Raw genomic sequence first — 12,354 nt, forward strand, 5'->3', positions numbered from 1 at the left:
CTACACCTTCTCCTCCCACCCCACACGTTCTTTCTCTATCCTGGCGGAGCGATGGCTTATCTTTAAAGTTTTAACTCCTCAAAATGTTCAGAATGAAGCATTTACAAGATAAACATTTTCTTTTTAGCTAACACCACTCCTCCTCCCTGCCTTAGGTATCACTGAAAGTCAAAAAGATATTGAGGTGAAGTAGCATCCTGCTCCTAGAATTTCTTTTTTAAAATCAGTGAATAAATTGTTTTCCAAGATTTACTTAAGTAATTTCTTACAGAAGCAATGTTCTTATGGGGGTGGAAGGGAGAAGGGGAGGAAACCATGTTTTTAAAGCTGATTCCCAGGACAGCCCATTAAAAAAACCCTATTTTGTGACTGTTTTACCTGGAGGAGGAGACTGTAGACATCATATTTTGATGGAGGACAAACTTCCAACTTGGGAATCCAGAAACTCTTTCCATCCTGAAGTTTGAACCTCTCCCCTTTCCACTGGCTTCATTTTTGTTAGTAGGAGCTCCCTTTGTCCCCCTATTCCCTAACTTCAGTCTCTGATGGTGACATTTGTGACTAGGGAGTTACTCCAGTGGGATGGGCTGGGAAGGGAGTGAGGAGCTGGGGGGGAGCTACTGGTGGTTCTGAGGATTAGGTAGGAGATCATTTATTGGGCCAGAATGAGAGCAGGAAGGTACACACCCCACTCTCACCCCAGGAGGAGGTGAAAACCAGTGGAGAGCCCCAGAGGGAAGGATAATAGAATTTTCTCATTCCCTTTGCCTCCTCTCCTCCTTCCTCACCACCTCCTCCGTCTCCCTTTGAAATTGTGACTACCAACAGTCTGGGAGGTGCTATCATAAAAGGAGGGGGGTTATCAGATTTGGAGAGGAATGATTATGGAAGTCAGCAGAGGGTGGTTGAAGTAAAATGACAACAAAAGCAGCGGCAGTAAGAGAATGGATATCTGTGATTGTCCCCAGTCAGGACAACTGTTCACGTTTCTTAAGGAATATTTGACAGTAGTAGGAGACTCCTTACTAAAGAGAAGGCCTGAGCTACTGCCCAGTGTTACGTTTTATTGAAATAATTTGGCAAGTCATACTAGCCCACGTCAACCCTTTTGCACATAGAAAAATCTCAAACGTTTTCTTCAATGTAATGCCAATATAGGCAGAAATTTATGCCTTCTTTTCAGAAATGTGAGTTATGCTTTAGTAGCGCAAATACTTTTGCAGAATATCCCCTTTAGGAACACTTTGTTTGGTTTTTGGTCGGTGGAATTGTTTTCAACAACATTTGACCATTTATCCTGCTTCCAAGTAGAGGGTTGATTGAAACAAACTTTAAGTTGTAGAAACATACATAAACAAAATCATGTACCACTACTAGCGAGTGCTGACTTAAATATTTTTATTTTTCAGTGTATTAGAAGCATTACTTAGAAAGCAGGAGGGTACACACCCACTCTTTGTCTTTTAATAGTTTGAAAAATGTGACCCATAACAGGTGATTTACCTCCAAATAACTGAAGGAGTATCCTTATAGATGAACAAAGTTAGAGATTGGTAGAATGGCAGAAACTTTCAGTCTACAACCTAGTAGTCATGGAAGCGGCCTGCCTAGTCAGAGTCTCTGGAGCTGGTCTCCGATCCTGCGTCCCCTGTCCCATCTGCGTGAGTCCATAACCTGTTTCCTTGTCTCTGTTCTTTCCCTACTCTGACTTGCTGGACTAGCTGTCCACAAGCTGTCTGGGAGCTAAGGAAATCTGTTTTTAGAGCAGCTGTGAATTATAGTAGGAAGATGTATCTTTACTAGTCCGTGTTTACCTTTTAAACACACAATTTAAAACCATTATATATTAAGTTTAGTGCCAGCCTGCCTTCCAGAATAATCTTTCACTGCTATCCATCTGGCCCCTAATCTTTATATTCTGCCCTCCAAGTTGAAATTCCTCCTGTCTCCCCAACTTACCTGAGATGCATCACCTCGGGAACTGTGCACCTGATGTTGCCTTACCTGTTCCATTGGTTTCCTGATTCTACCAACTCCCCACCTGCCTCCACCCCCAACATACATGCTTGGTCTGCTAATTTGGGGTTTTCAGATGAAAGGAGACTAAGGTGTGGTGATGTGGCAGGACATGATATTTACATTAAAAGAGTTGCTTGGAGAAGGCCCTCCCTTAATAGAACACCCACCAGCTAGAGTGGTGAGTTTGGTTAAATAGTGAGCTGATATATTGAGGGACCTTTCTCTTTCCTGTTCAGTGGTGAGTGGTGTGTTTCTGAGCAAGGTTGCTCAATCACCTTTAGGTCATAATCACTATAAATAGCATCATTTTCTAAATCGAAAGGCAAATTGTGTATTAGCCTGTAATTTTCTTTCCTTAATGTCTTCATCAAGTTTTAGTATCAGGGTAATGCTAGTTTCATAAAATGAATTGGAAAGTGTTCACTTGACTCAATTTTCTACAAGAGTTTGTAGAAGATTGGTATTATTTCAATCTTAAATGTTTGATACAGTTCACTTGTGAAATCATCTGGGCTTAACTTTTCTTTCTTAAAAGGTTTTTTAAACTACGCACCTAATTACTGTTATAGGTCTAGGGCTATTTGGATTTTGGATTTTGTCTTATATACGTTTATCTAAGTTGTCAAATTTATTGGCAAAAATTTTGACAATATTCTCTTACTCTTTTAACTTCTGTGATATTTTTTATTACTGGTAATTTGTGGGTTTTATTTTTTGTCTGTTTTCCATTGATGAATCTTGATAAACTGTTAGGAGTTTGTCAAATTTATTAATCTTTTAAAGGAGCCAACCAGTGTTTTTTCTGCTTTCTGTTTGTTATTATTTATTTTTTTCCTACTTAGGGTAGGAAGTTAATTAACTTTTTTTTTATTTCTTAAGGTGGAAACTTAGATAATTTATTTTAAACTTTTCTAACATAAGCAATTAAATTTGCACATTTCTCTTAAGCAGGGGTTAGCTGCCTTCTAGAAATTTGAAGATGTTGTATTTTATAATCATTCACTTTGAAATATTCAGTTGGTTCATAGACTCTTTGTGATCAGAGAACATATTCTTTGTGATCAGAGAACATTCCTTTGTGATCAGAGAACATGCTCTAAGATCTTAGGCTTTGGCATTTAATAAAATTTATTTTATGACCTCAAATAACTTGGTAAACATTACATGTGCACTTAAAAGAATGTGTATCCTGCAGTTGGATGTTGCAGTCTATGGATGTCAGTTAGGTCAAAGTAATTCATAGTGTTGTTCAGGTCTCCTATCTCCTTGCTTATTATTTGTTTAGTTGTTCTATTAGTTTCTTAGAGAGGATAGTAAAATCCCCAACTGCAATTGTTTCTTTTTCTTACCATTTTCCTAATGACTTTCTAATGACTTGACCTTTTTATCATTATGAAATATCTCTCTTTAGCTTTAGTAATCCTTCCTGTCTTGAAGTCTACTTTGTCTTATTTTCAAATAGCCATTCCAGCTACCTTAAGTTTACGGTTTATATACTATATTATTTCCATTCTTTTCAGCCTGTCTGTGTCTTTATATTTAACAAGTGTCTCTCATAAACAACAAATAATTTTATGCCTTGCATTTTTATTTAGTAAGCTATTCTTCACTTTTTAATTAGTGTTTGGTTCATTTGTATCTACTATGACTATTGTTATCAATGGATTTAGGGTCCACCATTTAACTATTTGTTTTTCAATTGTCATATTTTTTTAGTTGCACTTGACTTTTAAGAAAATCGATCAAATGCTTTTTAGTTTCTCAATTTTAAAAATTGTATTTCTGGGCCTCCCCTGGTAGCGCAGGCAGTTGAGCGCTGTGCTGTGAAGCTGTCCACAGCCTCTGCAGCGCCGGCTCCATCCCCGCTGGCCACTAAGGGTCCCACATGGCGCGGCAGACCTCTCCTGTCTCACCTGCTGCTTCCCTCAGCAGTGTATTTCATCAGTCTGCCTGTTCTGTTCCCTGCTCTGTCTTTGGTGAATCCTCTCACCCTCCCGCGCATCTGGCCTGTACCCCAGTTCTTGTATAAATAAATAAATAAATAAATCTTTTAAAAAATTGTATTTATTTAGTTTATTAGGGTTGCCTGGGTGATTACAATATGCTTCTTAACTTACTAAAGGATTTTCCTTTACTCTCTTTTCCCTGTCCTCTGTTTTATTGTTGTCATATTTTTTAATGTACCTATGTTATAAACTGCACGATGCAGTGTTGTAAACTGTGCTTTAAATTATTAGGTATCCTTTCAAGAAATTAAGAGGAAAAGGAAAAGAATGTTTCATATTTACTCACATATTTAACATTTTTGTGTTCTGTAGACTATGCTCTGGCATGAACTTCCTTTAGATTTCTTTCAGTGCAGTTTTCCTAGCAAGAAAATTCCTCAGTTTTTTTATTTATCTGAAGAAAGTCTTTATTTTTCCTTCACATTTTGATGGCTATTGTCACTGGATATAGAATTCTGGGTTGACAGGTTTTTTGCCTTTTCCTTTCAGCACTTTAAATATGTCATTCCAGTGCCTTCTAGCCTCCATTATTTTTTATGAAAAGTCAACTCTCATACCTATCATTATTCTCCTATAAGTAATGGGTCATTTTCTCTGACTTCTTTGAAATTTTTCTCTTTATCTTTGGTTTACAGCAGTTTGACTATAATATGCCTATGCTTCGTTTTCTTTTATATATCCTACTTGAGGTCCACTGAGCTGCTCAAATCAATAAACTGATATTTTTCACTAAATGGGAAATTTTAAGCTATTATTTCTTCTTGTACATTTTTTTTTTTGCCCTGTTCTCTTTGTGTTCTTCTTCTGAAACTCCAAATATATGTAAGTTATGGCATTTTACATTGTTTCACAGGCCATTAAGCTTTTTGCCTAAATTTACCCACCAGCCACTCCATGGCACAGGGACTATATAAAGCTGTTTAAACACAAGTCTGAAGTTCTTCCTTCCAAGGATCAAATCTCTGCCAGTTTCTGCCTGCTTTTGGATACTGTTTAGAACCTTAAATTTTTTTAAAAATATTTTGTTCAGTATTGACAGTTCTTAATCTGTTGGAAAATTAGGCCAAAACAAACTATTTACAGTTACCCAAAAAACTGTTGATTTTTAAAATATTAATCTGCTGGCTATCCTACTGAATTTTTACAATTTTTGAAAGTTCTTCAAATTGATAGTTTGACGTTTACTTGCACTTAGTTACAATAGCTGCACAAAATGATAATCTTTTTTCCTTCTTAGCTTTCTTTTTGTCTAGAACCTCCAGGAAAATATTAATTGATAATGGGAATAACTGACAAATCAATTTTATTCTTTAATAATGATGGTAATTTTTCAGCAATAAATATTCTGATTTGTTTATATATTCCTTAGATTAAGAATGTATCCTTTTACTTGTATTTAATAAAGTTTTGTCACAGGTAGTTAGTAAATATCATTAGATGAGGTTTTTTGCCATTTACCAATGAAAGTGCATAGCATTTTATTTTGTCTTCATAGCACATTAGTTTTGAAAATAACCTTTTAAAGGGGTAAAAAGTGATACCCATGATCATAAAATTCAACCTGTACATAACGGCACAAAAAAGAAATTTGAACTAACGTGAAGTCTCATCAACCTTACAACATATTCATCATCTTTTAAAAATTTCTGTATTTTATTCTGCCTAATTTCTGTGTATATATGTTTTCCCTTTTTTCCCCTTGATTACATTTGCTAATGGTTTATCAATTTATTATATTTCCTCTTACTTCTGAAAAATCCCAGCCCTTATACTTATTTAGCATTTATATATTTTTCACTATTGTTTATGTACAGAGGTTTTTAACCACTAAGTTGTGCTATGAAACTCTTTTAAAAGTAAAATCATATGTGAAATCCCACTGCTTAAATAGATAGAAGCCAGGTGCTTGTGATGGAAGCAAAAGAAAGGGAGGGGGGAGGAGGGAGTTTCCCAGAGTCCCACTCACTTGACTTCCCCCCACTCCTTCTGTTCCTTATCAGCCACTTATGACTCCAGAGAGCACTGTTAGACAGCCTCTGTTCTGATTTATTCATTCTGCTTTTATCTTTATTGTTTCCTTCCTCTTATTTTCTATAGGCTTGTTTTATTGCCCTTTGCTGATTCCTTGAGTTGGGTGCTTATTGCATTTATTTTCATTCTTTCTTATTTAATATTGTAACTATTGAAGTCTATGAATTTGTCACTCTGTACAATGCTGGTTATATATTATAATATTTTATACAGGTTATTTTCTCAATAGGTGGTAATTATAGTTTTGAATTTCCACTTTGATTTACAGTATATGTAGGCGTGTGCTTTAACTTATTTTGCTGTTTTTACAGCATTACTGCCTTTTTCTCTTTCTCTCTGTAGAACCTTGAAAAGCTTTTCTTCAGGAAAGACTGTGGGTGGTAGACATTCAGAGTCACAACTGTTTGAAAATATTTTTCTGGTCTCTTTCTGTGTAACCAACATCTTGGCTATATTAAGAATTTTTGAGCAGTTTTTTTTCCTTTGAGGCTCTGTAAAAATTCCATCTTATGCTTATTTTGTGGAGAGGCCATTTTGCCCCTTGTTAATAGGTAACATTTATTGAAGAATTTTAAAAATTTCCTTTGAATTTTGTAAGTTCATATTCATCCATTTATTTAATATATCTATAAATGCATTTTATACATGGAATAGCTTCATTCAGATATAGTGCATGCACCATACAAACCACCTATTTAAAGTACACAACTCAGTGGATTTTAGTATAGTCACATAGTTCTGCAGTCATCACCACAATACATTTAGGAACAATGTCATCCTCCTAAAGGAAACCAGGTCCTCTTAGTTTTTACTTCCCAACCTGCCTCCCCCATCCCATAGCCCTAGGCATACTTTATGCCTTTATAGATTTACCTAGTGTGTATATTTCATATAAATGGAAGTATATAATAAGTGGCCCTTATGACTTGCTTCTTTTGCTGAGATAATGATTTCAGAGACTTATTCATTTGTAACATATCAATATTTCATTTTTTATTGCCGAATAATATTCCATTGTTCAGATATATCTCATTTTATTTATCTGCTCAGCAGTTGATGAAATATTTTGGCTGTTTCCACATTTTGGCTACTAAGAATAAAGCTGCTATAAACATTTGTGCACAAGTTTTTTTTCACATGTATTTTCATTTATTTTGGGTGTATATTTAGTAGTGGAATCACTGGCTCATATGGTAACACTCAGTTTACCCTGTTAAGGAACTGCAAACTTGTTTTATAAAACAGGTGCACCATTTTACATTCCCACCAGCAATGTATGAAGGGTCCATCTTCAACAACATTCATCATTGTCTGTCTCTGAGTGTCGCCATCCTAGTGGGAGTGTAGTATCTCATGGTGGTTTCAATTTCCAGCTGCCTGATGACAATATCTGTTGGCTCTCTTCTCATGTGCTTATTGGCCATTTGTATATTTTCTTTGGATGAGTGTCTGTTTAGATCCTTTGCTTATTTTAAAATTGGGTTATTTGTATTTTTATTATTGAGTTATGTAAGAGTTCTTTATCTCTTCTACATATAAGTCTTTTCAGTTATGTGATTTGCAGTTCTCCTATTCTGTGGGTTATCTTTTCACTTTCATGATGGCATCCTTTGAAGCACAATAGTTTTTAAAATTTTTGATATTCAATTTATTGTTTTTTTTTAATTGCTCGTTCTTTTGGCATCATATCTAAGAAACTGTCACCTAATCCCAGGTCATGAGGATATATGCCTCTTTTCTTCTAAGAGTCTTATAGTTTTAGCTTTTACATTTAGGTCTTTGTTTCATTTTAAATAATTTATTTTGTATCTTGTGTAAAGTGGGGTCCAACTTCATTATTTGCATATAGATACTCAGTTGTTCAATTTTTTGAGAATACTATTTCCATTGAATTGTCTTGGTCAAAATTGGTCAAAATTTATTGATCATAAATGTGAGGGCTTATTTCTGAATTCTCAGTTCTATTCCTTTGACCTGTGTCTGTCCTGATTGTTTTGATTCTGTAGTATTGCGGTAAGTTTTTTGTTTTGTTTTTTTCTTAAGATCTTACTTATTTAGGGTTCTCCCTATATTATTTATATGCTTTTAGGGATGATAACCCTTCTATACAAAATAAAGGATATAGCTAGTATTTCTGGCAATTATAATCATTATCAATGTATTTCTGAAAATTTGTAATTCCCCAATTTCCTTCAAGATAACATGATTTATTTCATATTATATATATATATTATATTTCCATCATGTTCCTATTTTGTAATGTATGTTCACATTAATTGCCATTTCCTTCTCTTGGACACATTTTTATTTTCCATTTGAGTTCCTTCATTTGGTTGCATTGTCATTTTCATTGATGATGCATCTGCTAATTAATTTTTCTCCTTTGAATGTCTGCCCTTTTTGTTCATGGTTTTGTAGTTCAGATATATTTTTTATTTCAGCTCTATTTATTGGAATTTCTTTCTATTGGCCTATGCCCTTTCATGACTTACTGGTAATATTTATATGTTTAGGAAATTGACAGTCCATCTTTTGCCATTTGTGTATTAGCTTTTAAAATTCATAACAAGGTCCTGGATTATCAGGAGGTACCACCTATATGCATATATAAAATATAATTTTTTATTCTGGTAAAATATACATAACATACATATTAGCATTTAACCATTATTAAGTGTTCAGTTCTGTAGCATTACATATATTCATATTGTTTGGTAACCTTAAAGTTTTTAAATAGAAGATAATACCTGTTTCTTAATCCTTAGCACTTCTTTTCTCTTGATCAACCTTCCTTTTCTTTTAGACACTGCAGATTTCCTGGCGGAAGGTTTACGTAATGAAAACCTCAGTGCAGTTGCACGGGAGCACAGAGACCACATTCTACGGGGCTTCCAGCAAATTAAATCTAGGTTTGTTTAAACCAGTTCCATTATTCTTCACGGCTTTTAAACAATTTCAGTAGAATCTACTTTACTGATAGGACACACCTATCATAGTTTTTTGTATGTGGTAGAGACTTGGTCAATATTTACTGAATTGAACTGGAGCCTAGATAGGCAGTTTAGTACAGATTACCAAAACAGAAATATTTTGATAATTATGTATCTTAAAATAATTCTGCTTTTTGCTTTGGATTGTTATGTTGGTCTTATATTGAACACTTGCAAAATATATGAAAAGCTAAAACATTTATGTTTGTCTAAATTACTAGGGAAGACATTAGAGGCAGTATGAGATAATTAACTTTCCTTGTGATTTTTTTTGGTCTTGATTTTACTTCCACATCTTCTCCCTGAATAGAAAACTTAAAATGAGACTTATCTAGTTGATTCTTTGATCATATTAGAATGTTTTAGACTCAGGCTGGGTTGGATTATCTTGCTCCTTAAGTTTTTGGGTTTTTTCTCATTTTATTTTTTTATTCTTTTAATATAATTCTTACATCATTTTTCATTTTTTGCACAATGTATGCATTTTCATTTTGGTTATATTCCCCATACAATTCCCACCCCAACCCTTATTTTGACCCTAATTTCTCCTCTCCTCCCCCACCCCCACACACCCCCCCCTCGTGTGTCTCTGGTTTATAGTTGCTTGTTGATTTTGATTTTTTCTTTATTATAATTAAATTTTTTTAATTGGCAGTTCTGACCTAATGTGTGCCTTTTAAAATGCGGGCCTCTGACAGATGCATGCACTTGTTTGGGAGAGGAAGAAATAAAATTTTTGTGTTTTTAATGTCTCCTATAAAGATATATTTCCCAACTAAGTCTTGCCTGAAATGTGCTATCTGAATGAGAGCTGGGGATAAGTGAGTGTTACTTTAAGCCTTTTCCAAACTGGTGGTGATGTGATTTGAACTGAGTCCTCTTAGAAAAGGAAGAAACATCTGTAGTTTATCAGTGGCATTTTATTTGTGCGGCCTACCATCCTACTTTAAAAACCACATTGAAATGTCTTAGCTGTGAGGATTTTTATCCTTTGGAAGGGCACAGTCAGAATCTACTCCCTCCAGGAATGTGAGAGATTCTCACAAGATGCCCTGCTGGATCTTAATCGATCTTTCCTGCTGGCTAATTAAGCATCACTTTTACTCAGCAACTGGGGACTATGTAATTATCAGCCTGGGTTGCCCTGAATAATTGAAACAAACAGAATACAGAAGGTGGGAGCTTTTTGCAAAAGTGAGACCATCCATAATTTTAGGTAGACTCGAAGAGTATTTAAAGCAAACTTCTGCATAATGTTATTTTATTAGCAGATTTAAGTTTAGGCTCAGTTGTACTTGAAGGCTTACTTAATAACTTGTAGATTTTTTTATTTCTACAAGTTGACCTTTGTATTACAAAAGTACTATAACAATGGCATGAAGAATAAAGATAGAATTATTTAAAATTTTATTTTAGTAAATATAATTGTGTGGTGCTGTTGGTGTAAATCAATGAGAGGGAATGCAAAATCAGTTTTACTGCATATGTAGGGACAAATACAAAATGAAGAATTCTCCCCTCCCAAATTGTACCAAAACATTTGGAAAAGAATAAATTTCAATATGAAATTGGTAATAAATGGTGACTATGGGGACTCATTGTTATCAGTTGTATATTACTTTTTAGTCCTCTTAAAATGCCCCACCCCCACAGATACCCATGCATGCATACACAGAGAAGACATTTGTTTTTTGTTTTTTTTTTTAAAGATTTATTTATTTTTACAAGCACTGGGTACAGTCAGAAGTGCAGGAGGGTGAGAGAATTCACCAGAGCCAGAGCAGGGAGCAGAGCGGGCAGAAGGACCGAAGTACACTGCTGAGAGGAGCAGCGGGCGGCAGGAGAGGTCTGCGGCCATGTGGGACCCTCCTCCAGTGGCTGGGGAGCAGCCGGGGATCGAACCGGCGCCACAGAGGCTGCGGGCAGCTTCGCAACCAGGCGCACAACCGCTGCGCCACCCGGGAGGCCCAAGAAGACATTTGTTATGGGGTAGAGAGGGGTCCTTGTTATCAAAGAACTTGCTGTGTGGTTTGTGGGATAGACATTCAGGAAATAATCAGCAGGAGCCCTAGGAAATATCTGCATTGTTGATGGGAGCTTTCTGTTCATTGATTTGTTGCAAGAAAGATGACACTTTATTTAGAATTGCATAATTATCAGATCACAGAGGAAATGAGGAGCCAGAAATTAGATACTGTACAAGAAAATGGAAAAATGAGGCTTTCCTTTGGCAAGCTGTTTGAAATTGCTTTATATCCACCCATTCAATCATTATCCTGCTAATGTAACCCTTGTTTTACTGAATCCTCTTCTTCAGCCATGTTACTTCTATATTCCAGTTATGACTGGTCAACTTATACACTTTTATCTATTGATACCAGTTGGTTTGAAAGATTGTTCAATGCCAGCCACATTTACTTGTGTTGAGTGGTAGCTGTAATCCCTCCAAAAGTTGGCTGTGAAAAGAAATTGGAAGTCATCAACTTGAGAGTTAAATGCATGTGACTGACTAGTTGTGGAATAACATGAAAAGAATTGCTGCGAGTCATTTTATAAGTTTTATCTTCAGTCATATTAAAACAATAATGTTTTGTGGGATTGGTACTATTTGAGAGGTAGACTCCATCTGAAACTATAATTTGTCACATCAGGACTTATTTGGAAGGTAGATAAGAAATATCTAGCAAGATAACCTGGGGAAACCACTAGATAAATAGAAATTATAGGTTAGAAATTACTCTGTTTATTTACAGCACACACACAACTTTTACTTTGTTGTTTCCTGGCTTTAGTTCCTTTAATTCTTTTCCTCAGTGTTGAGCTGCTTGAGTATGAAAAGAGTGGAGAGAAGGGAAAATACTTCTGCCTTCAATTTTTTTTTTAAAAAAGATTTATTTATTTATTTATACAAGCACTGGGTACAGTCAGAAACACGGATGGATGAGAGAATTCACCAGAGCCAGAGTGGGGGTGGGGGGCAGAGCAGGCAGACAGACCGAAGTACACTGCTGAGGGGAGCAGTGGGCGGCAGGAGAGGTCTGCGCGCCATGCGGGACCCTCCTCCGGTGGCCGGGGAGCAGCCCGGGGATCAAACCGGCGCCGCAGAGGCTGCGGGCAGCTTCGCAACCCAGCGCTCAACCGCTGCGCCACCGGGGAGGCCCTGCCTTCAATTCTTGATAAGCTCTAAGGGTTAGCCCTAATTTTTATGGTGGCTCAGAATTTAGTGGTGTTTGCCACGGCTGTGGACTTGCTGTAAATTAAAGTGTCTGACTGTATCGCAGCTGTTATGATGTGCCATTTGCTACCTT

At 36.0% G+C, this 12,354-nt stretch overlaps 1 protein-coding gene across 1 annotated transcript in view; it reads left to right on the forward strand.

The window, feature by feature from the left end:
- The window catches only part of SKAP1 (src kinase associated phosphoprotein 1), a gene marked incomplete at its 5' end in the record, with an annotated part of 258,277 nt that overhangs the window by 11,482 nt on the left and 234,441 nt on the right, over window positions 1–12,354 (forward strand). Inside the window, one exon of the mRNA XM_084238905.1 lies at window positions 8,860–8,965. Coding sequence (XP_084095031.1) covers window positions 8,860–8,965 — 106 coding nt within the window. The remainder of the gene's footprint in view (window positions 1–8,859; window positions 8,966–12,354) is intronic.

The sequence above is a fragment of the Talpa europaea genome (genome assembly GCF_964194135.1).
Source record: "Talpa europaea genome assembly, chromosome: 7".
In the NCBI taxonomy this organism is placed as follows: domain Eukaryota; kingdom Metazoa; phylum Chordata; class Mammalia; order Eulipotyphla; family Talpidae; genus Talpa; species Talpa europaea.